Source organism: Staurois parvus, unplaced genomic scaffold, assembly GCF_062004578.1.
Source record: "Staurois parvus isolate SC_StPar_1 unplaced genomic scaffold, SC_StPar_1.0 ptg001432l, whole genome shotgun sequence".
NCBI classification, from domain to species: domain Eukaryota; kingdom Metazoa; phylum Chordata; class Amphibia; order Anura; family Ranidae; genus Staurois; species Staurois parvus.
In genome coordinates, this window is record NW_028319228.1 from 934742 (window position 1) to 961714 (window position 26973).

At 37.5% G+C, this 26973-nt stretch overlaps 1 protein-coding gene across 4 annotated transcripts in view; it reads left to right on the forward strand.

The window, feature by feature from the left end:
* NTRK2 (neurotrophic receptor tyrosine kinase 2) overlaps window positions 1-26973 on the forward strand; it is a 271171-nt gene that overhangs the window by 56331 nt on the left and 187867 nt on the right. For 3 of the 4 annotated variants that reach the window (XM_089662108.1, XM_089662106.1, XM_089662107.1), the window contains exons 10-12: window positions 5427-5456; window positions 13633-13736; window positions 14768-14867. In XM_089662108.1, coding sequence (XP_089518234.1) covers window positions 5427-5456; window positions 13633-13736; window positions 14768-14867 — 234 coding nt within the window. The remainder of the gene's footprint in view (window positions 1-5426; window positions 5457-13632; window positions 13737-14767; window positions 14868-26973) is intronic. The other variant, XM_089662109.1, reaches the window with a different exon arrangement.

Below are 26973 nucleotides of genomic sequence, written 5' to 3' on the forward strand. Positions count from 1 at the left end.
ACAAGGGGAGCAGGATCTCTGTCAGCTGAAGGAAGAAGCTTTCTGTGGCTCCACCCAGGTATGCCCATTCCCCAATCCTGGGTCACTGGTGCGTTTGGGTGGAGCTAACGTTTTGATGTACCTGTGTAGTCCTAAGGTTGGGGGCACGCATGCACATGTGCCCCCATAGAATTCAAGCTAAACAGGGGATGCAGAGAAGAGTCAAGCGGAAGTGACCAAATAACGTGGAATATCATATACAAAGGAGCATCAGGGAACATCAAAATAGCTTTACTGGTTAATGCCGTACATGGAGAACATAAATATAAAAAAGAGGGTTCAATTTCACTTTAATTATCCATATACAAGATTGTCATAAGTAGAAAGAGTGCTAGTAAAACGATGAAAAAAATTATTGCTTGTTGTAACACCCTTCTCCATTAGTATTTTGGTATTTTAACAGGATTCCATTAATGTGAAATAATAATTTCATTAATGTGAAATAAATTATTTGTTAGATGTGCTTGATTGACAAAACTGGGCTGTCAGTAAGACAATGATGAGCAATGACCATCTGCAAATGGCAATAACCCATAAAAGCTAATCAGAAATCCTTTTTGGACTGCACTGATTTCAGAAAATTGAAACCGATTGGCTACAGGGGGCTATTCCTCTTTGCACAACTTTCCAGAATATTGCTAAAAACATATACTTTTTCTGTCAGATTATCTAAAGGGGTATGTTAAATGGTTGCTGGCTGTTCTTTCTATCCTAATTTCTCATCATTTTTTGAATTGGGTAACATGAGAGCTTTTCATTCCAATGACTTCATGCCAACATGATATTCTCTCAGAAAACATTGCATGCTTGCATGACAGGAATAAAACATTTTAACTGGACATCCTTACTGAGATCCTACAGTGATTATTAGCTCAGTAAGGAATTTTTATGCTGCAATTTTCAATTCTAAAATGTACTCTCATGTAACTCAGTCCTTGGCATCCAAATTGAAATCTTTTGATTAGTGCCTCTCTTGATTTTCCCTATATGCTATAATTAATGTACACTTAGCAGTACATTCTATCCCAGCCAAATTTAATAGCTCTTCCCTACACGGTACTTTGTCCTGCTCTAGCGCCTGTCAATAGCACATTACTCTAACTGCACCAGCCTATCTTCCCAGTTTAAGTGTTTATATTTCTTTCTCTTTACAATTGTTGTGTTCCAATCCCAATAAAAGATTTAAAGTATCTATCACCACAAAATAAATAAATAAATAAAAAATAAAAAAAAATTATATATATATATATATATATATAAATGTATGCACTACATCCCTGTAATACATGCACATTTTCCCCAATTTAACCCCCCTGCAATCACAATCACAGAAAAATTATTATTATTATTATACAGGATTTATATAGCGCCAACAGTTTGCGCAGCGCTTTACAAATTGAAATACATGTTGATCTGTCAGAAATTCACCCAGCTCCAAAGTCAGGTTGTGGTCTGATGACACAGAACACTTTGGACTGACGTGTTGTTAGTCCTGCCCAGTTGTCTCTTGCCAAGCTACTGAGACCAACCTACCCTTCCATATCCACAACATAAAGGCTAATCATTCTGTAGTCCCAAGATAATGACTGGCTGAGCCATTTGAGACAACACAACAAGGCAGCACTGGATACAGGTCAGCTCTGAGTTTCTGACATGATCAACAGATATCATTTGCATTATTGGAACACATATAACAACATGCTTTCAATGATATATTTAACAAATCAAAAGGTAGCATATAAGACAAGTTCTTGAATAGCGTTTACTTACACTTATCACAATTCTTGGTTCATACTAAATATTTGACATAAAAACAACTCCTCGTTGCCCCAAACAGACATACTATGCATTCAGTTGTCACTACTTTCCATTAATAGTGGCTATGTCAAAGGGCTTTTGTTTGCTTTAGAAGTGCTTCTTCTTATATAAGTCAATAGGAAAGCAAAAGCAGCTTGAAACAGGTTGATGCAGCTTAGAAAGAGATCAAATGTAGAGCAAATTCACTTGTCAATGGACCGTAATGCTCTCAGAAGCATTTCAACCTGATCTGTAATGCAAGCTGAATGTACTGTACAGTTACAAGGCAAATTGTCCATCAACACAAGCCCAAAGACCATCAACACAAGCCCTATGCCACCCTTTTTTTTAATTCTGTATGATTAGTCAAAGACAACATGAGCACTCAAGTTCTTGATGCAATATTTGTCTACATTTGACTTTTTTATGTATTGTAACAGTAATCCTGTACATTTTCCATATATTACTGATAAATATACCATGAAAACTTTTTGTTTTTTTAAGTATACATCTAATGAGAGAATTCCAGAATCTGCTACTGCTGACTTCCTTCTGGAAATGCTGATCACCAGATGGCTACACTAAAAAAAACCTCTAGCTTCATTAATTTCTGTATCAGCCTGGAACATGTATACAGATCAGGAATGCTGAAGAAGTGTCAGAATATTTTCAAGGGCAAAGCACGGGCACACACAAATGTTGATATCTGTCAGTACTCCTAATCAGTTTGTGCAATTTTATTGGTGTAATAGTGTGGTGATATTTCAACCACTCTAGGTCCATATACCTAGCACTGAGATGCAAATGCAATAGAGTGATGGTTTGCCTACTCTTCTAGTGGTCATTTCTAGGTGTATTTCTTCCAGCCTTTCTTTCCTCAGCTTGAAGAGGAATGTTTGGCTATGATGTATTTTTCTATTATTATTAATTTATTTATTGAGGTTTGGTTTTTTAATTTTCTATTTTATTGTGATATGAGGTATACAAGAGTTAAGCCAGCTGCACATGGATCAAAATTTGGCCAGTTCAGCAGGGACCAGCCCAGATTCGATCCATGTATAAACAAGGGAGGTTGTACAGAAGTCATTCTGATCAACTTCTGTACAATTGCCCTGTCAGAGTTTTGTTGTTCAGTCAGCACCTCTGCCTATAGTTGGTAGCTCTGGTCAGTGTATTATGACAGTGGGGAAATCTCCCCGCTATCAAAATACAATAGCCCAGTGGGAAGGATTCTCACATCCACCTTGTGGATGAGGTAATATAGAGTTAAAATGACTTTTAGATTACATATTTATAGATGATGACAGACTGATATGGAAAAAAGGATAAAGGGAGAGAAATATATACATATATATATATATATATATATATAAGGTTTGGCTATGGTAGGGAGTAAGTAATCTCTCTTTTTATACAGAGTGGGTTTTCTTTTCTTTGGAAAATGACATCTGTAGAAGGAAAAGAAAATCTTTTCCTTTTGGCAGTTTTCAAATCAGTAATTTCATTGATGCATTCTTCTAAACTAAGCGGTACCAGCTAGTTCCAAAGTTTAAAAAAAACAGTTTAGCAACTGCAATAAGAAAGGTTATGAAACATCTTTTCCTAAGTGGAGTCTGCCTTTTGTATGGTTTTAAGGTCTGATACCTGACCTTCATAGTGTGAACTATGGCTAGTCAGTTGACCAGGAGAAAGCTTAACAAAGATAGCCTAGGGTGGCAGAAAGTTTCATTTGGTCCTTAGTATTTGTACTGTTGTTTCATGTCAGTAAGGCTGGCTATACTTGGCTAAGCCAGTGGACTGATCAATAAAAACTAAACAGATTTCCCCATCCACACAAGTGAGGTGTCTTCCCCACTGTGTTGTTGTACTCTGACAGTGGAGACGTATCCACTATCATAATAAACAGATCAGCATTGCAACCTATTGGCTGCAGTGTTGATCCAACACAAATTTTGCAACAAGCCCACTCATGAGAAGTCAATCTTTAGATCAACTTCTCATGAACAGGAACAGCCATAGATGCATCAAAATTCAGGCGGTCCCTGCTGAACTGGCTGACTTTCGATTCATCTATGGCCAGCCTAAAGAATAAGTTCACCTTTGGGAACATGTTACATGTTCCACCCATTTTTAGGGTGGAACATGTAACATGTTTCCATAGCTGCAGCTGTGTTTGCCACCCCCCTCCCTCTGACAGATAGTATGGGGAGAAGTTTCCTCGTACTATCTGTCAGATTTGAAAACAGCGAGACCGTGCAGGAGTTCTGTGAATTAGTGCCTACAAGTTCCGACAGCCTTAGCGGCTGTCAGTTTGTAGTTTTCATTGAAGCCTTCTGTCAAAATATCTGCTTGATCGTACATCCCGTACGGTAAGCAGATATTCTGACAGCTCTGCAGGAGACCTGCATGACATCAGCGATCTACTGATCACTAGTGCAATGCTTTCCAGGCTCCTGCAGACAAAAAAATTTGTGAATTTTTTATTTTTGTCAAAAAGGTGAACATATCGTGTAGGTGAAAATTATTGATTTACTAAGATGTGGACAGTGTTCAGATAACAAAGTGAATGCTCAAGTAGTTTAGTGAATATGTTATTGCTGCATTCCCTTAATATACCAGATCACATGCAAGGGATTTAAAAAAAAAAGATTCTCCCTTCCACACGATTGCAGTCAACACAGCTTCCAAATTAAGTGATCAATTTTCAACTCTTTAGTAAATCAGTATTGAAACACCGTGGCAACCTATCATTTTCAGAAGGAATGGTCAGCAATGGCGTCTTCTATCTTTGTCTTAAAACATGTTTACTTTCAATAAAATAGCACAGAGTGCTACAATGTGCAGTTAGCAACCAAAGTTTACTTTAGTATGGTGACCTAAGTGAAAGATAATTTCTGATTGTTGCCTTTCGTGAATTACTGCTGTTTGCCTAACTAAATAAAAGTAAACAATTAGAAATGTGTTTGTTTTGTGTTAATTGCCTTTATGTCACTGCAACTAAATTGACTGTAGTTGTTGTGGTTGGTGCTACTGTGCTGCTGCCGCCGCCGCTGCTGCTGCTACTGCTGCTGCTCCATTGTTGCTTTTTATTGATTTGCCACACACCTTTGTGAAGCAAAATAAATTATCCTTGGTTTAGGCAAATCCATTTCTTTATTTTATAGTTATTTTAGTCAATATGCAGGGTATGTAGTTTTATGTACTATATATATGTATATTGCCAGGCACCACCTCTATGATATGAAGTACCCCCATTTTCCTAGAGGAAAGCACACAGAAGTTCTAAATTCAGGGATTCTGCCTGTGTGTATTTTACTGATTTCCGATGCCAGAGGAGAAAAGGGAATAGTTTAGAAAACAGCCTTGCAAAAAAATTATTTCCTTTCTGAGACAACTGAAACATGAATAAGTTAATGGAATTCCATTGCTATTAGTAATATAAACTTATATTACTGGCATCATGAGTGGCCATGTGGCCACATATTCATAGATGCTATATATTAATAGGAAAAGTAAATTAAAATACAGTACAACATGAGAATATTCTCACATATGTTCTCTTTGTTCTTTTTTTTGTTTTTGTGTTTTAGGTGGCCCAATTACTGACCCTGGATTTTATGGTACATATAATGTATTATTTCTATTGTGAGCTGGGTGGGTGAGTGGGAATAAACATATAATTAACTTTTTCATTTAGTTGCTAGAAAACACATAATTAATAATGCAATAAATAGCAACAAATAGCCATATCATTTCAACATCATATTTCATCAGATATATTATTTTGTGCTTCTGTTGTTGCTGTTTTGTGCTTGTGATTAGTTATGAACCATGGAGTAATTGTCATGGTCACTGTACATGCTATTCCCTTTGACCCCCTAGCACTTTATTTCATCTACTGAGTTTAGATGGCTATCAAGATTGGAAATCCACTAGTGAGCATTATCACCTATAATCTCAGAGTCAAAAGTGATTGCTGTGATGATATCCAGCACTCAGTGGATGTTTTGAAGGTGGGAGATAGCAGAGTTAACTTTGCGATGTGTCCATCCCTGACCATCCTTAATATAGTACTCCCAGATTTAGCATGGGACCCAATGTGCTCACTGCATGAAAGTCTTAATCTGAGGTCGGTCTTCACTTTGGCTTTATTATTTACACAAACCACCAAGTTTAAATAAATAAATTAAATAAACTATACAGGCATTGCCTTCAAAGAAGATGGGCTTTCTTAAAGCTATGCCAATGTGTACAAAACTGCTGCCAAAATGTATCTAACTATATTACATCCATAATCAAAAGCCCTTCCTATTTGCCCCTAGGATCCAATGTTTTCACCATTGGGCACTGCTATATTGCTATTTGCACAGCGTATGAAAACGTATGCTGTTAGTAATAGCATGCCCATCAAAGACACCTTTACCCTTTCTATGACAGTCAGGAGGATTCATAAGCCTGTACTAGGGAAGAGAGATGGAGATGAAGACTTAGCTGATGACTTTTTACAATAAAGTAAAAAAAAAAAAAAGAATATTGGTTTTATTATGATAGAGTTGTACATTTTTGGGAAACAAAGGAGTGGATGTGAAACAGCTGGTAGAGCAGACCGTTTATTTTGTTTATATACTGGAAAATGGAAAGGTTCACTTTAATAATGCAGAAAACCTTGTGCAATGCACAGTAACCCATAGTAACCAGAAATCACATTTCATTGTTCTAGTTGCTCTATAATGTTAAAAGGTAAAATCTTGGTTGCTGTTGGTTACTGCACTTTTTACATGGTCTTTTTTTTTGACTGATGCATAATTTTGTGTCATACTACACATGCTTACAATAAATTGGCCTCCATTGTCTGACAAGTATATTTATTCTCATTCCCTGCCTTTAAACATGTGCCGAAAGTATTCTTAAGTCCTCAGCATTTTTAGCTAAACATATTAAGAATAGTAAAATGAACATTCCCCAGTAAACTATGTATTAAAATTCTTACCCCAGCACTTGCAGTTTACAACGTTTCAATGCTGCTGGCTGCTGCTGTCCCTGTGCTGCTTCCCTAAACTCTCAGTTTTGACAGGAAAGAGTGGACAGTGCAGTCTGGAGACAGTCTGTTAGCTTGGTGAAGGGATGAATAGGGTAAGCAGGGGCGTGCCCTGCAATTTCAGGCTTTGTGTTTCTATTGATACACACTGTATAGGGAAACACAACACTAGTCCTTTCATGCAAGGGTGGCTCCATAGGACACTGCAAGAAAAAGAAGTCACCCTGAAACAGGAAATCTGGGGATCATAGTAAACTGGAACACAATCAAGAGTCAAAAGATAAAGAAGCTGTATACTCACTACATGACTTAATGAGCTGTTGAAAGTTTGTAAAAATGGTCTTTCGACATTAGATTTCTGTGATCTGGTTCTAGCAATTGAATTATGCCTAGGTAAGTAACTACAGTATTGTGCACAAACTGACTACAAAAGCCAATCTCATGACAGATGGAAGGTTAACCATTTATTAAAGAATCCCTATACTTAATGCACATGTAGAAAGTACAGGAATAGAGAGAAAATCAACTAAAGGGGACACTTGATTCCGTGATAGCTGTTTCAGAGAGAATTGCCCTTATTTTGGGGAGATTTCCTGTGTACTTGTGCAGTTGCACTCATTTTCCCCAGAGCTTAGTGAATGTAGTGAAACTCTGATGATTTCCATCATCCAATCATGTGCAAGCAAAAATGCTGTTTTTTTTTTATTTTCCTTGAACCTGATTGGGTATTGTAATGTATATTTTAAATTAGGAGGACTACAAGAAAAAGTGAGATACTGAAATTAACTATTTATACCTTTAAACTTTGTTATATAACTAAAAACATAGGTTATCACTAATACTTTAATGTGCACTTTAACTCAACTCATAGTAGTCAAGTATCTCTCTATGTAGTCTACAATAACTCTATAATGTTTTTAGGAACATCCAGGTTTTTTTGGAAGCCCATATAATAGAAATTTCTTGGGAACTTGAATAGAACTTGAATAGAATGCATTTAGAGTCTCACTGCAGACTAGGTGAATCTGTGTATTCTTATTCTTTTTACTGCCATTGGAATATATAATTCTATGTAGAAAAAAAATATTGGCGCAGTAAAAGTTCTCATCTTGCAAAGCTACAGCAAAAGTATTTATTCTACTGCTGGGAAATTTCGCTTCTGATCCAGCATTAGTTAAATCCCAAGACATCTACGTTTGACTTGACATCAAAGTGAGTTTACTTCTATGGGCCAAAATGCCTTTAGAACATTCCTTTGGCTAGTTTTCCAAATTTCTGTTAATCGAAATTAATATGAACAATATGAAAAAATATGGATAATGTATATTAAAACTTATAGCATTTAATGCCTTCATGGTACTAGTATACTTTTTTTAATAACTACTGTTTCAGTGGTCTGCACATAGCATGATAAAAAGGTGACTTCAGTTAAAGTAGACCTGTCACAAATTGGTCAATTTTGTATTTAATTTAACATTAGTTTTAGTGAAATCTGATATTTATCCACATGTGATCAAATGGTCCGTGTACCCCCATTTTTTTCCCTTTGTTCTCCACTCTCTCTTTTTAATCCAGCTGGCAACACCTTTCACCTGACTGTCTTCTTAGTCAAAAGTCACAAAAGTAGTCTTTGGCAATATGCCAGTATTTTAATAGGAGAAGCATAAAATATTTATCAGTTTCTTCTAGTGCAATAAAGTAAAAGCTATGTTCAAACTTATTCCAAGTGAGTATGCATGCTGGTCAACTAAATAGTATGTTCCAGTAGAATATATTTGTTTTTGGAAGATATTTAGATACATTGGATATCCACAGCATTACACGCTCGATTTTTAGCACAGGAAAATCCCATTTTCCCAAAACATTATAACTGAGTATAAAATAAAGCTCTTAATGTTCTCATACGATCCCTTTTTTGAGTGTATGTGTCACAGAGCAATTTGGGCTAGTACTCATTTGGGGTCCTGTAATAATTCACTGAGCCAACAGTGTAAGTCAGGTGGTCACTATGGCAGACAACATAATAGACACAAAGATCTTTAAAAATGAATCTCTATACTTGTGCCTGCAGCATCGGTCGTGTGAAACCAGCTTTAGCTTTAATCACTATGAAAAAAACAAAGCAAATCAGATGTTAAACCAGTTATACAATATATAAAAAGGGGCGCAGCGCTAAAACACAATATAGCTAATATACATGCATATATAGCAAATAGAATAAGTGATAATAATGTGCCAAGAACTGTGCAAAAAAGCAATATAAGTCCTTAAGTAATAGATGGTGACTTAAAAAACGTGCGTCTTCCGGTGATCAGAATAATTGAATCATGCACTCACCAGATGCATAATTCAAATATGCATATAGATGATATCCCGATATCCAAGCGGAGTTATCTTAAAACCGGATAAGGTCATCATCTGGGTACAGCTGTCCGGGCACTGAGATCCCACCGCAGTGTACGGAGCGAGCAGGGGACAGCTGAGAGGTGTTTTAGTGTGGAAACACACGATCCATAAGGAGAAACCTGGACGGACTGATGTACCCAGATGATGACCTTATCCGGTTTTAAGATAACTCCGCTTGGATATCGGGATATCATCTATATGCATATTTGAATTATGCATCTGGTGAGTGCATGATTCAATTATTCTGATCACCGGAAGACGCACATTTTTTGAGTCACCATCTATTACTTAAGGACTTATATTGCTTTTTTGCACAGTTCTTGGCACATTATTATCACTTATTCTATTTGCTATATATGCATGTATATTAGCTATATTGTGTTTTAGCGCTGCGCCCCTTTTTATATGTTCTTTGCAGAGTCCTTTGGTACTTATTGGCGCATAGCAGCTTTTCATCTAGCGCTCACTTTTATTTTCTTTGATTTTTCAGTTATACAATATATTTATTGACAATGCCAACAAAAATGTGAATTTCTGTATTTTTGCCCATATTTTGTGATATAAATAAAAAAAGAAGTTTATCAATATTCTTTATTTGAAAATGATATATACTGTAGGCCCTGACAAAAAATACCAAGTTTAATTAGGTACAGGGCTTTATTTAACATGAGGAAGTCATGGGCTCCTTCCTATGGCGTTGAGGTTAGACGGGACAGCACAAAAGTTTAAAAATGATAGATTTTTAATAACCATCCCCTATCTTGTATCCTTATTCTATTCTTCTCTGTAAACTTGTAGATAAATTCAGTAAGATAACCACAGGGGGTTGCAGGGGCTGTTGAAAGAAGTCAGGCTCTTCCATAAAGCCATCTTGATTTCTCTTGATTGGTGGTCATTGCAGTGGAAAAGTGTATAGCTCAAGGGGCAAAGCTCTTACAAAGGAGCATCATCATTCAGGTGTGCCTAGGTCGCATGATGTCTTTAGGCAGCATGTGTAGACTTAAACATAAAAAACAAAACAATTAAACAGTCATTTAAATCTTGTTTTGGTAGCTATGAAAGGGAGTAAATGTCTTTCAAAAAGTGAAATGTTGTTCCTTTGAGAATGCTAAGAGCTTTAAATAGAACCTATGGTGGGTCCAGGCAGCTAAACTCATCACCTTTCCTTCACTCCGCCACCTGTCCATTTGACTTCAGGGGCTGAGTGATGGGACTCATTACCTTTCTTCCTATGTGACAACACTGCTCTTTATTGATTAGTCTCTGAACCATCCAGTATATACACAGGGGGCAGGAGAGAGAGTTCTCAGCCCTACTTAAGCTCCAAGTGGTGACTTAGATCCCTCACAGGGCATCCTCTCTTACTCTTATGTGGTGGAGTAGCAAAGGATAGTTGATGATGTGAAGCTGGGGAGGATAGCAGTCAATTAAATATGTTGCTTTGCCCTGTATGGACAAAACACATCATTATCTTAAGGGCAGTGTTCAATGGCAAATCTCACAATTTAGTTGTAGCAAAAAAACCCCCATTGAAACATAGGACTTTCAAACTGTATCACCTGTGTGTGATTTTGATTCCTTGTAAGGCTGGCCATACACTATACAATTTTCTGTCCAATTTCTGCTCAATTTCCTTTAGATTTACATTTAACTATGTAGTGCAAGGGCCTGCCTAATTTGATACAGTTGAAAATGTTGTTTAGGTTTGACATCCTATTATATGGTTTTTGATAAATCTAAAGCAAAATTCTCAAGAAAATTGTATAATGTATGGCCAGCCTTAGTCTCCTTTTTAACTTTCCTTGGACACTCACAATGACCTTTATGTAATTTAAAATTACGTACTTTTTAGACAGGTAGAATTTTCCTGTATTTTTATTGTGCATGTATCTTCTCATCATTGCTTAACTCTGCATTTGGTTGCTTCTTATTGCTCTCAGCTTTTTCCTGTTTTCATACAAATATTGCACACCCCTACCATTTTCATTGCTTATCACTGTCCCAGACTGCTTTTGGACAGTGAGTGTCTTGTTAGTGTCTGAGTAACATTCGCCTATCTCTGTATCATGTAAATGCTTACACCTCTGCTCCCATAAAAGAACATGATTTTGAACTTGTGCCACTATGCAGGTATTCTCTACATTCGTCAAGTAATGCAGAGTGTCATAGTGGCTATTAGCACTGAATAAAAGCACTTCCTGAGCTTCTAGGAAAGAGTACTCTACTGATATAAAAATGTTTTGGGGAAAAGTATTTGCTTTCATTTTGTGTTTAGTAAAAGAAGAGCAATCCTTTAAATTTATTTTTTTTGTAAAGATAATTACATCTTCACTCTTCCAAGTGTTTTGAGAGGTTAACAAAACTGTCATTGTGACAGTAACCCCAAACGCATTGCACTGTACCATCATCAATGCTTTACAAATGCTTAATGTACCTTTGGGAGCATTTTTATCCCTTCATTTGATTTTAAAATCCATCCACTGTACTTTAATTCATGCCTTTGCCTCAGAAAAAAATCTAGATTTTCTTTGGTTACATTTGGAACGTTAGCTGTTGCCAAACTACTTTCCCATAGACACAGTACAATAAATTATATAAATACATCATGGCATTAAAGCATAATGATTTACAGTTTTCCATTTGTACCAGGACATAAGTGTTTATTGCGTATTTAATTCCTCCCTTTCAACGCTGTTCAGACTTGTGCATTGTAAACTGAGCAGTGAGCACATAACACTAAGCAAGTCACTTGCAGATATGTCATGAAAGGTATATTATCAGATAACATTCAACACAGTGAAAACTACACAGTGCAATAATTCATTAATATTGACTATTTTTTCTTACCATGCTTTGTCTTTCACAATAAAGTTCTCCCCTGGACATACCAAAATGTACCACTTCCAGTTAGTGGCCACTGATTTTTCTTGTTGTGGGTGATTTGTTTGATTTTGGTAGTATCCACAGAGCCAAGGATGCTAGGAGAGATGTCCAGTAATATGGCCAAACAAAGATGGATATGCATAAAATATTTTCCAGTATATTCCCTCTTGTATCATCCTAAGCTACTGAGCTTTCATCCTCTATCACTAGTTTTAAACACGTACACAGTTTTTAGGTTTGAAATGGTCGAGCATTCATTGCATAATCTTTCAAGTAGTGTTAAACCTTCAGCATTTTTTAGTTTTATAGGAGAAGTTTGGGGTTGTTAAAAAAACAAACTTACATACCTCCATGCTGCAGCATCGGTGTGATGCTGCAGCTGTCCCCCACAGGCTCTAAGCCTAAAAACTGAGTGATCACATGACAGTTAATCACTCTTCTTGGTCAGCTCTTAGCAGAGACAGTCACTGGCTCTCTGCTCTGCCCCTCCAGGGCTCACTGAAGTGCTTGGAAGGGGAGAGGGCAAGAACATTTTGCTCTCAGCCTCATGCTGCGAGGCTGAGCCAGCTCACAATCAGGCATCTGGGTGGATCCCAATAATATGGTTGGGATCCTTCCAGAGCCTGGAGCAGCTCTACAAAATCAGCCAACAGCAGACTTTAGCCCACTGTCTGCTGATTCTGGGTCACAGGAGAACACAAGCGAGTGCATTCATGGGACCCACAGGAGAAGTGTGGTCAAAAAAAGCTTTGTGCATACTTCTCTTTTAACACACTGAGCACAGTAAAGTAATAAACTATGTGCTAAAAGTCCTATCCCAGAGCATGCAGGTTACAATTTTCAATGTTGATGACTCCTGTTCTCTATTCTGCTTCCCTGAACTTCTAGGCTTTAAAGAGTTAACAGTGGACAGTGCAGTCTCCAGGGAGTCTATTAGCTTGGAGAAGGGGGGAAAGATAGAAGCAGAGAAGTGCCTTACTACCCTAACCTATGGGGTGTGTGTTTCTATTGATGCACACTGTGTAGGGAGACACAACTCAAGCAATCATGACTCCATAGGATGCTTCAAGAGAAAGAAACCACTTTGAAGTAGTTAACCTGGGGCAGTGATCATGTCACCAGCTTAAACTTGAGCATAGCCAATGATTAAAAGATAAAGAAGCTCCATACGTAATAAGTGAGTAAATAAGCTGCTGAAAGTGCTTCAAAAACTGGGGGTTTAAAATCACTTCACATTTCTAGTGTATTATTTTAGTGACAGACTGAAGATGAAATATTCCATAGATGAATGTTAATATACTTTGTATACTATGTGAAGTATGTGTATAGTATGTACAGTGCCATGAACAATACAGTTCAGTTTTCCATTCCAATATATCCATCTAATATAACTGATGATGCTAACTGTACTGCAATTATTGATTAATGTTGCATTCTAAGAGTAACTTTTCCACTCTCTCTGTTTTAAGATTATGAGACCACCTCTAATGATATTGGGGGAACCAGCACAGACAATAGCAATGGAGTCACTTCTACAGACGTCTCTAACGAGGGGAATGAAGACAGCATTACAGTATGTGTATACTAAGAAATGTTGTATGTAAGGCAGGTTTTAATAATAACAAATTTAACAAAGTGTCACAAAACAACACATTTCAGGGTTTAGGGTAGAAGCCCAATCCTGTAACAGCCTACAAAACCCCGCTGTCATGACAGAAAGCCAGACTGCTCTGACAAAGGCTCTTCTTGGTAGTGTTTGAGCTTGCTGCTAAGCCTCACACTATCTTATTGGCCTATCACTATGATGAGCAGCCTTAATGGCCAATAACAATGCAAATAAAGCAATAATAGGTGGACAAGGTTAGTACGATTAGGAAGTGCTAAAGCTTTGCCTGTTAGAAGGGCCTGAGATTTGGCTATGGACAGGAAGGTTTTGGAGATTGCTGCAAGTATATGGAAGGTATAGGGAACACAATCTACTGTATCTGTTTAGTAGTTCAGTTTTGCATCCATATATTGTGTAGTGCAACGGTCCATCTCGCTTCCTATTGCCATGCCAATCCTGTTACAAAGCTACTGTTAAATCTGGGAAACCTACTTAAGGCTCCTTGTTTCCAATGCTTAGTAAATTTTCATAATCAATCTGTTTCGGGCTTGCTTTGAAGTTTGTTTGTGGTTGGTGATGTATGCAGCATAGAGGGAGAGAAAGAAAGTTCCACAGCCCAAGCTTCAGTAAGGCCATCAGCACCACACTATTCCAGTATAGAAGTGTACAGTATATGCTTAGACTTGTTTTAGGCCCATACAGTATGCTGGATCATCTCATTTACCTGAGTACCCTTAGGTTAGATAGAGTAAAGCACTCTAGAATATTCATGAGAAATAATATAATTTGACCAGCAATTCTAGAAAAAAAGTACACAAAGAGGAATTATATTTTTTATGTAAATGGCAGTGCTGGCATATTTATTATTTTATCATAAGATCTGTATATAATTAGCATTGTAATGCAGTATTTTTTTAAAAAAATTAGCTGATCAAGGATACAATTGTTTTGCAGCTATGTAAATCTGCATGGTTTACATATTTTTTTTTGCTTTGCAGGTTTATGTGGTTGTTGGTATTGCAGCATTGGTATGCACTGGTCTGGTTATAATGCTGATCATCTTAAAGTATGGAAGACACTCCAAGTTTGGATTAAAAGGTAGGACACACTGGTATTTAGTACTATTTTCTATAAAGGTTGTTTTGAAATTCTGCTTACAATTTCTTTTGATGTCTGCAATGCAGTAAACTTGAAGTGTTGGTTTGGCACTATAAAAATAGCAGGGTATATGGTATTTTGTATTCTATGGCTTTGGTTAACGCAGTATGTTTACTCTTTTTCATGGATATCATTTGGTGAATACAAGTAAGACAAGTTATACAGGTTTCCAAATTGAGAGTACATTGGTGTATGCTAGAACCCTTGTTATTCCTTAATCATTCCTTTTATGTATAAAGGCTTGTGTTGATGGGTTTGGGTTTACTTGAAATGGGTTTTGCATTCCTATACAAATGTATGGGAATGCAAAACCCGCTTTAAGCAGGTCAAATGCAATACGGTAGCAGGTCAACTGCAAGTCAAAAACATTTGACATTGAAGTTTGAATGATGTCAGTGTCAAGCTGATGTCAAACTAATGCCATTGACACAAGTCCAAAGCCTTGTATTCTCCTTGTTGGAACTAAGCCTGTCTCCTAGTACTTAGGAATTCGGTGTTGGCAGCCTTACAACTGACAGCATGACTGTCATAGCAGCCAATGAGACGAGCAAGGAACGTAAAAGCGAAGAAGTCTGGTCTTACATCTGCTTAATTATTCTTTACGATTGAGGCTTCCTCTGAGATCTTTGATAGCACAGACAAATACCATTTTCATTAGTATGATGTGGGGCTGGCTTGTCTTAGGTCATAATTGTTGTAATATCTGCACTAAGCATTCAGGTCCATATCATTTTGGTTGCGCACTGTTGTAGAAGTTGTAATAACCTACGCCATATTTCAGTGCAGTGACATGTTAGTATGTTGTTTTTCCTATCCAAACAAATGCATAATTCTCAAATATTAAACTGTAACTTAAGGCAAAACTTTTTATGTAGTTTTGGATAGAGTGGGAAGAAATTAGAACACCTGTTAGTTTTTATTGCTGTCTGTGTCCCTGTTGGATAGGTTCAACCTCTCTATTTGGGTTTGGGTTGACATCAGAACAGTAACAGAGGGGAAATCTTACAATGGGGACATTAGTTCTGGTGACACACCAGGATTCCCTCACTTTGGAGGGATTTCCTCTCATTTCCTGTTTTGGCTATGGGAAAGAAAGTGAAGGGAATTATTTACAATAGCACAGAGTAGGCAAAAAAAAACTAACAGGGGTTATAAACCTCCTGTACTCTATCCAAAATAAAAAAAAAAAAAAAAAAGTAAAAGTGTTGCTTTTAGTTACACTTTTACAGTTACACTGTTTTATAGGTTATACCCTATGTTTTATTGGAGAAACTGCAAATGTATTATTTTCACACTTCTCCATTTTCTGAACCCATGCTTTGACATTTCTTTTCCTGGAAACAACCTCCAACCTTAACTTTGGCGTGCCTATTCAGCATATAACATACAATTTGCTAGTTATACATCCCTGAAGCCATGACGCTGTCCCAGGCCTCAGCTGTCAGTGGTCAATTAGATAGAGCATTGTATATTCAGGAATGTACACAACTCTCTCCCGAGTGACAGTTCCTTATTTCACAGCCCACTCCTGTTCACTGCAGCACGGATGTCAAGTAGAGTTTGCCGAAAGGTGCCTCCAGGTATATCAGAGGTCTCTCTGTTTACCTAGATCTGAATTTGCTCAAAGACTTAAGGACTTAGTATTTCACTTACACATTTCCATATTGCTTTTATAACATATCAGAAAAATGCTTAATATTTTTGTTAATTGTTATAGACACATTTTCAGTGATACCATTTCATTTAGTTTTGCTTTAGTGTAAAAAAAGAGAGCTAAAAGGATATTATTAATACTTTTCAACATAGAAAGTTCTGTTCTTGTATAAAGTAATGTATTACTGCTTATTTTGCTACTGAGCTTTATTATTTTATCTTTTTTGACTTGTGTCAGTAGACTTTGCCCAAGCTTGTTGTAGTGTTCAGGGTGAAACCAGGAAGCAACTGAAGAAATGTAAAATAAATGTAAAAAATGTACTATACCTTAATATTCATTTATGAATGCTAGCAGCATAAGGATTAAAAATAGTTCATGTTGATTGAAAGTTTTGTCTCACTTTAACATAAAATGTTTAATATATGATATGTCTAATGTAACCTAACTCATAAGCATTATCATCTAATGTTTATGACAATCTTTAGTTGTTAGTAGTAAAAACTTACTTTCAAGAATATTAAGTAATTCAATCTATTAACAGCACAAAGTGTAGCAATGATGTGGAAAGTATGGTGACCCATCATCAACTGGTTAGGCTCTACATTTCAGCTTAATATATTACCACAGCTGTGTAGAAAGCTTGGGTAGCACAAGCCTAGGAAACAATGAAAGCTTGCTGTTCTAATCCAAAACCTACTCCAATGGCCTTTGCTGACATCAATATCTGGCATCACATCAGATATCACTTCTGTCTCTGTAAATCTAAGGGCTCATGTACACTGCAGCTCCTAAACTGACCTTCAGGAGCTGTTCAGCATTTTTTTCAGCAGCCCCTGATCTCTCCCTAATGTTTTCCTATGTGTCCATGTACACACAGTCATTTACAGGCAGTTGAGTTTACAATCGTTTTTTTAAACTCACCAAACTTGCGTTCAGGAGTAGATTTTAGACGTTTCAAACACCAAATGCTTATAAATGCATGTAAATGCTTGTAAACCGCGTTTAGAAGCATTTGCGTTTAGAAGCTTTTTTTAACTGTTCCATGTCCAGATGCTGTCCAGAGCCATTTTTTATCATCAGAAATGCATGCAAAGCATTTTCCATGTATTCAATAGGACCTAGTACATCAGCGCAGTCAGTTCCAGGTTTCGCGTGAAGGAAAAAATGGTAGAACGTAGAACGTGCTGCATTATGCTCATAGTGCATACAACCAGAAAAGAAAGTAAATCTCAACTCATACTGCTCTCTCTGCTTCTGCTCTCTCTATTATTCTCAAAATGTCTGAAATAGTAATTCTTTTACTATTTTTCAGTGCATTCTGGGCATTTGTGAAGGTCTCCTGAGGTCATCTTTTAAAAACGGTTCTAAATGCAAACGCATATAAATTTTCCAGCAGTCAGTTTCCATTGTTCAGAATAGTTTTCCAAACGCCTCGTGTACATGAGCTATAGGTAGACTAGTTTAGGGCAAGAGGATGCTGAAGAGTGAACCTTCATTTACAGTCATGGTGATCCTTAAAGATCTGTTCACATTCTGATATTTTTTTGTAGACAAAAACCAAGCAGAAGAACCTCTGTCTTAAATAAAGTCAGGTTTCATTATTGCACTACTAAATGCAATGTTCCTGCGTTCCAAAATATACATTTTTGACATACAGTAGAATAGAATTCTAAATGCATAAAAAATGTATATATCGTGCATTTATTTGCATTTTAAGAATATCTAATCAGTAATATTCTTGTTTTTCCAAACTTCTCTTCCTAATTTGCCTAATGGATGAAAGAAATGTACATTAGTGTACATAAGCACATACTACATTGTAAGCTGTAAAGCATTATATACAGTACATGGGGCTGTTTGCCCGTTTTCTAAAAAAAAAAGGCTATATTGAATCAAGTAGGCAATAAATGGTAAGGTGTTGAAGTGTTGGTCATTTACAGTATACTATGCATCATAATGGCGCAATGTTCAGCCTCTGAACATATGATGGTTGAAGTATTAGCTGTAGTAGTGCCTTTGGATAATAATACTGGATGGATTTAAATGTAGATTTGGATTTTTTTGTCATGCTGTATAAAGATGGTTCCCAGCAATGAAATATTAGCGCAACAATCACAACTTTTAACAACTAAAATGATTTAAATAGTCCAATGAAGACAATGTATGTACTGCTCCCATCTTACTAAAGTCACCATGATGGTTAAACTCGCTTGATTATGTTAAGTGTGTTTTAGTACAGATAATTCTGCACTTGATCATCCTCTGGCTATGTGACACATCTAGATACACTGTGTTTGTAAGGAACAGTGTTTGGCATATCTCCCAGTTACTCAGTGCCTTCATAACATGGTTACTATACAAAACTAAAGGCAATCTACAAATTTCATGGATATTTTTGCAACCATAGTAATTCCTTTGATGTGCTTTGTTTTCTTGCCTTTATCTTAAAGGAAAGAATGTACTTCCGTCAAATAGTACTTTTTTCAAGAGTTTGCAAATAGTTGGAAAATGGGAAAATTGCTGGCTAAGTGGACTTTTTGGCCTCACTGTGACATGATGCTACAAGAGATTAAAGGTTCATCTAATCTCTATGTAGCAGTGACCTTGTATTGTGACAGTTTTCCTTGGCATCTGATTTCGTTGGAAACAGACTATAGGGGGTTATCAAATTTTCCAGTATCAAGTGACTTTTATACTGTCACCTCTTATATTGTTTTCATGTTTTTGCTTCATTTCTGTCATATCAGGCTTAGGTATTGATAGGAAGTTTCCCTTTGCATGGGGAATTTGTCCCAGGGCCAGGGGCGGACTGACCATTTGGAAACTCGGGCACTGCCCGAGGGCCCGGGGTCAGTAGGGGGCCCCATGAGATGTCCCTGGTACCTTTTTCATAGGCTTTTTTGAGTTTGAGCTAGGACACAGGGGCCCCATGATCCCCTATTGCCCGGGGGCCCCATGAGTTGTCAGTCCACCCCTGCCCAGGGCTTAATGAATGTGGTAAAGTTTCCACTTTGCAAGGACTACCCAATTACATGCAATGAAAAAAACTTTTAAACCACGTATCTAGTTCAATATATTCAATTCAAAATACCCTAAAAACATCATATTTACTTGCACATAATTGGATTATGGAAGTCAGCAAAGCTTCATCACATTCACTAAGCCCAGGAGAAAATTCCCTTGCAAAATGAACAGCCTATTTGCCTTTAGTAAATCAACTTCTATGTGTCAGTGTCAAAAGTTAAAGTGTTATTAAACCCACAACAGTAAAATCATTCTGTATATGCAGTAAAGCATGCTTGTTATACTCACTGTGGAACCTAATGGGTTTATCCTCTGCATTGTGTAAAAAGGCTGTTTGATCCTGACTTCTCTGATCCTCACCTTCTTCCAGTGTACCCCTCTTATCTCCTGATAAGACATAATGTGTGGAGTCACTCTGCACATGCTCAGCTTGCTGTGTATTGCTGGAGAGGTTTTTTTTTCTCGGGAGAGTGCATGTGATCAGCACAGAGCCAATCAGCACTATCCAGACAGAGGTCAAGGGTCCTGCATCCTCCTACAGCAGAATGAAAACTCCTCCTACAAGCTTTAACATGTGCTCAGCTGGACACTGTTAGAAGTCACAAGACTGCTCTAACTGCTGATGAGAAAAGGTATTTAGCAGTTTATATTTCTAAAATAATTGTATTTCCATGCAGTGTGTACTGTGAGAGACCAGACATAGTGAATGCAGGGTCCTGGGTTTAGTAACACTTTAAGTGCCAGTCAAAGTTGTTGCTTTTATTCTGATTCTATTGGCATAGGTTCTGATTTAGTATAGGAACTTTTTATCTATTACTCTATCTGTGATATGTTTCTATGTGTTCCAATTAGATTTTCAGGCATTAGGCCCTTTAGAGTGAATAAAAAATGAATAAATAAATTAGAGAGCTAAACATTTATTATATATTATTACATGCTAGAACCCGCAGATAGACAAATACATCAGCTACACAGCGTAACTAAGTTTACAAACCAGAGACACAAAAAACTCCAGTGACTGCAGTTACAACAACGGTAACTATGGGAGGAGGAAAACACTAGATATTCAACATTTAGCAAGATTAACAGGTGCTGCCATTCTCTTTGGAAGATCTCCAGTTTTCTGGAATGATGATGTAAGGCATGTAACTGGAATTTAGAATCAATTGACTGCAAGAAATAGGAGTAACAGTTTGTCTAAGTCTACTTTTATGACCAGTACTATCATTCAAATTACTGTGTTTGTATGATGCAATAGCAACAGTAGTGCATTTCCAATTAAAACAAGTTTTGCAAAAAAAGTCACAATTACCTTTTTTTTTTTTTTTTTTGCTAGCAATGTGCAAGGTTTATTTAGAATTCAATATACAGAGCGTAAATGTTTAAACTGTTGTATATTAGCACTGTGATTAATAATGGATTTTATTTAATAATTGTATATTATTAGCAAAATTTCACAATGTTTTAACTGCAGTATCCTAATTTGCATTTAAAGTGTGTTTATTTAAGAGCCCTAAAACTTTTAGCTATAATGTGCTAGTGTGCATAACATATTTTCACATTATAGCAGACTTGCCAAGTAACACGATTTCCTCCACTGCTCCCATCCATTGCTTTCATCTTTTCCTGGTCTTCTTCTGGGTTCGGAGCCTTCAGCTGTTTGATTGTAGGTACTTTGTATTGACACACAATCCTGCCGAGACTATATACTAAGCTGCACATGCACAATGACTTTGTACTTTAGCTCTGGGCCCATGCAGTTGGTTGCAAATCCATCCAAGACTCCATTCCCTGGCTTTGAGGCTGCTCTCTCTTCTCTGCCCTTGGTCTTGTAGGTCCAGGGGTGGGGTATAGCCCCCAGCTGCCAATTTGCCCAATCATATTGTAGCTCTTTCCCCTCTCCCAAGCTCTCCTTTCTAATCAAGTGTCAGGAAGAAGAGGGATCCAGGGTGGTAGCCACTATACCAAGGCTGATGGGCTTCCAACTATACTTGGATCACTTTGGAAAAAAGGACAGAGAAGGTCGTTTCACAAATTGAATCCTCAAAGTGGGCAATCCTGGGGCTCATTTGCACTGCACGTACTGCACATATTAAGGACATGGCAGTGATATAACTGAACTGTGCATTAATGCCTACTACAGGCACTAAGTCCATCAAACACAGAATCAAAACTCTAAGGCAACAAAGAGGTTAGGAGGTAAGCTGCACCAGAGTCGACAGGCAGTGTACAAAAGTATTGAAGGTACTGAAATACTATGTGGTATCTCCTTGATACTATATTTATAAAGGTTGAAATGTCACATTCACCCACAATACGTTTTACATTCACCAACAAATCAATCATTAATAATACAATTCATTAATTAATAATCACTAGTGTAGTGCTCACCCCCGAAGGAGCCGCTGGAATTAACGGGCACTTCTGTCCTTACTTCAGTGATGAACTATATATATATTGAATCCACAGCACACCAGTATACCTTGTGGGAAGTTTTATAACAGGTTTAATAAGACAGGTAAAACTCTGCAAATAGACTGCAAATTAACTTGGAAAATAGCAGTTAAATGCACTGAATACACAAACCTAGAATTGGCACAATAACATCAATAAACACAATATTCATGTATACAGTATATGTATATACCAGTATAGCCATAGATCAGTATTAACCCCCAGCAAACTACACAGCAATATGTCCCCAGCTAAACTGACATCTCTTTAGGCTCAGTCCCAAATTCACTTGTATACTGTGGGATTGTAACACTGTGTGAGTCTATGTGTTGCACAGGCCTGTGTTAGTGAATCTGTGAAGGGCTCTTAAGGACTGACATGTCACTGGTTAGCAGTTGCTTACAACATCCAACAAGAACAGTCTCCAGGGGTTAAGTCTTTGAAGGGATGATGAATGGGGCTCTCTCTCTGGCTAGTTTTTTTTTCTGTTGGCAATTGTCGGTGCTGCACAATCTCTGAGGTGCCTCACCTGGTATGGTCACACGCCTCCTCTGCGATTCCCAACACTCTGACCTCTCTCTGCGGTGGGATATGTTGTTGCTGTCGGTAAATGCCATCGCAGGTGACTGGTACCAATGATCACAGTTGCTGCTGACTTCAACTACTGTAGACAACCACTGTCCCTAGCAACCTCTGCTGTTCTGGAAAGAGTGTCAGTTTCTCCTCCCCCCTCCTCCTTGCAAAGCCTCCTGGTCCTGTAGTCCTGTGCAGTATAAAGTTACATTGTCTGCCTCTGTGATGAAACTGCAACTCCCACAAACACTCCAGTACTGCTGAGCCAATCAAACCCTTTCTGACAACATGCAGTCTTTTAACCACCTCCCGTCCGGCTGTTGTATACAAACGGCCAGACGGTGGCAGTGCAGGGTCAGGTGGCCGTTTATAAATAGCCTGTCTGCCCCCTGCTTGTGCGCACTCCCTGGGAGCGCGCAGCACCGCAATCCGGTGCCCGCTGTGTCCTCCGGACACAGTGGAACACCGATCGTCATACGGGACCTCTGTGCGAGGTCCTGTTCATGTGATCACTGACTGGCCAATCAGTGATCACATGCAGAGTTGTAAGCAAGATGCCACTTCTGACATCATTGCTTACTACCTGTGAAATCTGTGAATGATCACAGAGGTCACATGGTATAAGGCTATTCACAACAGCCTTGTACCATGTGACAAGCTGTGACCAATCACAGCTGACACAGTATTTCTCAATGACTGCAAAAATGCAGCCAGAGAGAAGGAGAAATTATTGCTTTTACAGCCTTTATGGGTGTTAAAGCAATCAGTGTAAAAAAAAAAAAACTTCATCACCCCCCACAAGTAGTACAGTGTCACCATGGTGACACTGTACTGCTAGGGTGACAGTATGTAAAAAAAAACCATAAATAATAATATAAAAAAATAAAATAAAAATATAAAAAAATTGTTTTTAAATTATAATTTTTGGTTATAAACTAATTTGGGTTATTTTTTTTTTTTTTACTAAAAAGATAACTGAATACATTTTGGCCAAGATGTATGATGACATATTATTTAATTGCAAAATTTTATAAGAAAAAACACTTTTTTTCAAAATTTTTGGACATTTTCATTTATATAGCAAAAAAAATAAAAATCCCAGTGGTGAATAAATGCCACCAAAATAAAGCTTTATCTTACTCAAAAAAATGCTAAAAAATTCATATGGGTACAGTCTTGCATGACTGCGCAATTGTCATTCAAAGTGTGATAGCGCTGAAAGCTGAAATATGGCCTGGCCAGGAAGGGGGTAAAAGTGTCTGGACTTGAAGTGGTTAAAAGGGAAACAGCAATGGCCCCGCTACACTAGTAATTTGACCTTTTTCAAAAAGTTATGTCAGCATCTTGATTTATTCTACATTACTTGCTAATGCTGGTTTCCATAACATTTCCTATATATTATAATGCAGCAAATGTTACATGTATTGCAGAGATGAACCTTTTACACATTATTTAATGCTTATGTTCACTACACTTCTCTTGCACCCAAGTCCACATTGTCTGCATATCTGCTCCGCTCTGTTATCTAAGGCCACATTAGCTGATGTTCATTTGGGTTTGCCTTCCGCAGAATATACCAGTCAGCTCTTTAATTACAGGTAAATGTTTCTGGCAAAAGTGGGCAAATCCAGGCAGTCAAATATACTTGGATCCACTCTTTGGTGTCCGTTTATGACACAGAGAATAGCGATTCAACGGATCTCAGCTATTCTCTGGTCATTCACAGTTTATGACACTCAGGAGATCATGTCAGCCCTTCACTGGAGATCTGTGTTCTCCCTCCAGATTCTCCAGCCCAGAGCTGGAGAATCAGAGGGAGCGCAAACTAAGCAGAGATAATTTACCTCTGCTTAGTAAACTGATCTTTTACTGTAATCTCGCGAGATTATACTAAAATCAGCCGTTTTCCAGAGTTTGTAGACCGTTCTCCAGCGTTTGGAGACCGCTCTCCCTTCGTTCGGAGAACTGATCTACACCGCTTCATAAACTGCATTCACAGGAGAACTGTGTTCTCCGAGAATGCCGGAGAACTGAGCAGCGATCTATTACCGCTGGTTCATAAACGGACACCTTTCTTCCTAAAAGGATCCCTCTGTTGTTACTTTGAATACTTGTATACATACCTTAGAATGATCCCAGAATGGTTGAGTGAACACTACAGTTTCAGGTGAAGATTTCTAACTTTTGAGTAGAGCCAGTATCATGGGGAGGCATTAGGAGGATTGCCCATAATGGATGTTGTGCCTCCTAAAGTTCACAACAACCTTCAGTCATTGGGCTTGAGCGCTATAAGAGTCACAAAAACCACAGACCCAAGAAATTACATTGGTACCATTCTTCTTTTCTCATAGGAGGAGAGGGAAAATATTTACGCTTGCTAGTAACAGAATTTATTTACCTTTTGTTATCACTGTCATGCTATATAAAGGCCTTAAAACATACAGAAATGTCATTTAGGTGCAGTAAATGCACTGCTGTTCAATTATTGTCCTTGAATTGGAGCTTGCTGTTCCTACTATCCTTGGTTTGTCAATAGCAGAACTCCTGCTGTCACCACTCTAAAGTTGACCCTGGTAACCACTCAGATCACATAGCATTGCTTGAGTAATCTATCATCCATCAGTCCTAAATTCTTTGCTTTACACGTTCGGCAACATTCAAAGTTTTACTTTATAATGATATTAGTCATTTATTGCACTGGGAAATTATCCTATTCTGTAATTCATCAGACCATACTTGAGTATAGCCTACATAGCATTTAATATTATTTATTTCATAGTCAGGGCAATCACAAGCTACAATTTCTCATTTTGTCTTTTTCTGGTGCCAGCTCTTTGGAATAGCTGAATCAAATTTTTGTGACACACACATTATGCATTTGTGGTTCAAATATGTTGTAAGTGCCATATGTAGAAAAAAAGTTATCTCATGTGTCTGGGTGCATTTAGGTGGTGTAAAAAAAGCACACATCAAACTAAGTGCCCAGGCCATATACCAAACTTTTGATCCGAGTTTTAACCAGACCTTCTCGGATATAGTTACTTTGATTGCATACTATATAGCCAGTAAAACCTCACTATTTGTATATTTCAGGAATGTTCCTCTAATGTAACTTTACAGATAACATGAATAACAGCACAAAAAATATCATGACTTACTGCAATGTTGCATTAATCCTTTTTTTTCCTGTACATTCATGTGCTATATTATTTTTTTCATTTTATTCCTTGACATCATACCAGCTATCTTACGTTTTTTGTCCACAAGATTTATTTGTCTCAATGCTTCTATATCCCCATTGTTTGTGAGAGAGAACATAATAGTAACCATGAGACTTTTTATCATTTATGTGATCTATCTGATTTATTTCCTTCTTATTATCACTTAAACAGACCATCTAGTCTGCAAAATGAAGAGAAGGGGTAGGAAGTAAAGAGTGTACTCCAGAGACTCACAGCCCAGATACAAGTCTATATTAAACTATCATGTTCACAGCACCAGATGTACAGTGTGACATAATAAGACTGAGAGAAAGAGTTGGACGTTTAGAAGAAGGCCTTTCTAATAAATTATTACTGTCAAAATTATTACAGGATTTTCCAAAGTTCACACTGGAGCCTCAGCTTTAAATTACTTTAAATATTTATTCCCCTCATATGAATATAAAGTCATATAACACCACACTTTAAAGAATACATAGATCCGTTCTCAATCGCTGTGCCAATGCATTTCAGATCCAACGAACCCCATGTTACAGGGCCAATTAAGGTAGAATCCATTTGGCCTACCACTATGCTTTTTGGCTAAGAAAGCAGCACAGGGCACCTGAGATGGTTATTACTTATACCATCCTCAGATTGTTACTTACAAATCCATGTAAATATGGTGAGAACATATGGATTCCATGCAGATAGTGTCCATTTGACCCTAGAAGCCAGGGCTACATGGTATTAAAGGGGCATTCCAAAGCAAAAAGCTAACCATACCTGTTCTTTTCATATATAGTATATATGCACCCAAAACACCTCTCCGACACAATGCACAGCCAGGAAGATCGCTGTATTACTTCTAGTTCAGCTTTCTGGGTCACCATCCTTCTAACTGGGCTGAGTTGATGAATCTGATTCATTATCCAATAAACAAACTACAAGCGAAAAAGTGACAAAGGAAGCTGAATTGCTGAACCAATAAAACAATGGGGTTGATTTACTAAAACTGGAGAGTGCAAAATCTGGTGCTGCTGTGCATATTAGCCAATCAGCTTCTAATTTCAACTTGTTCAATTAAGCTTTAACAAGAAAAAACAAACTGGAAGCTGGTTGGTTTTTATGCAGAACTGCA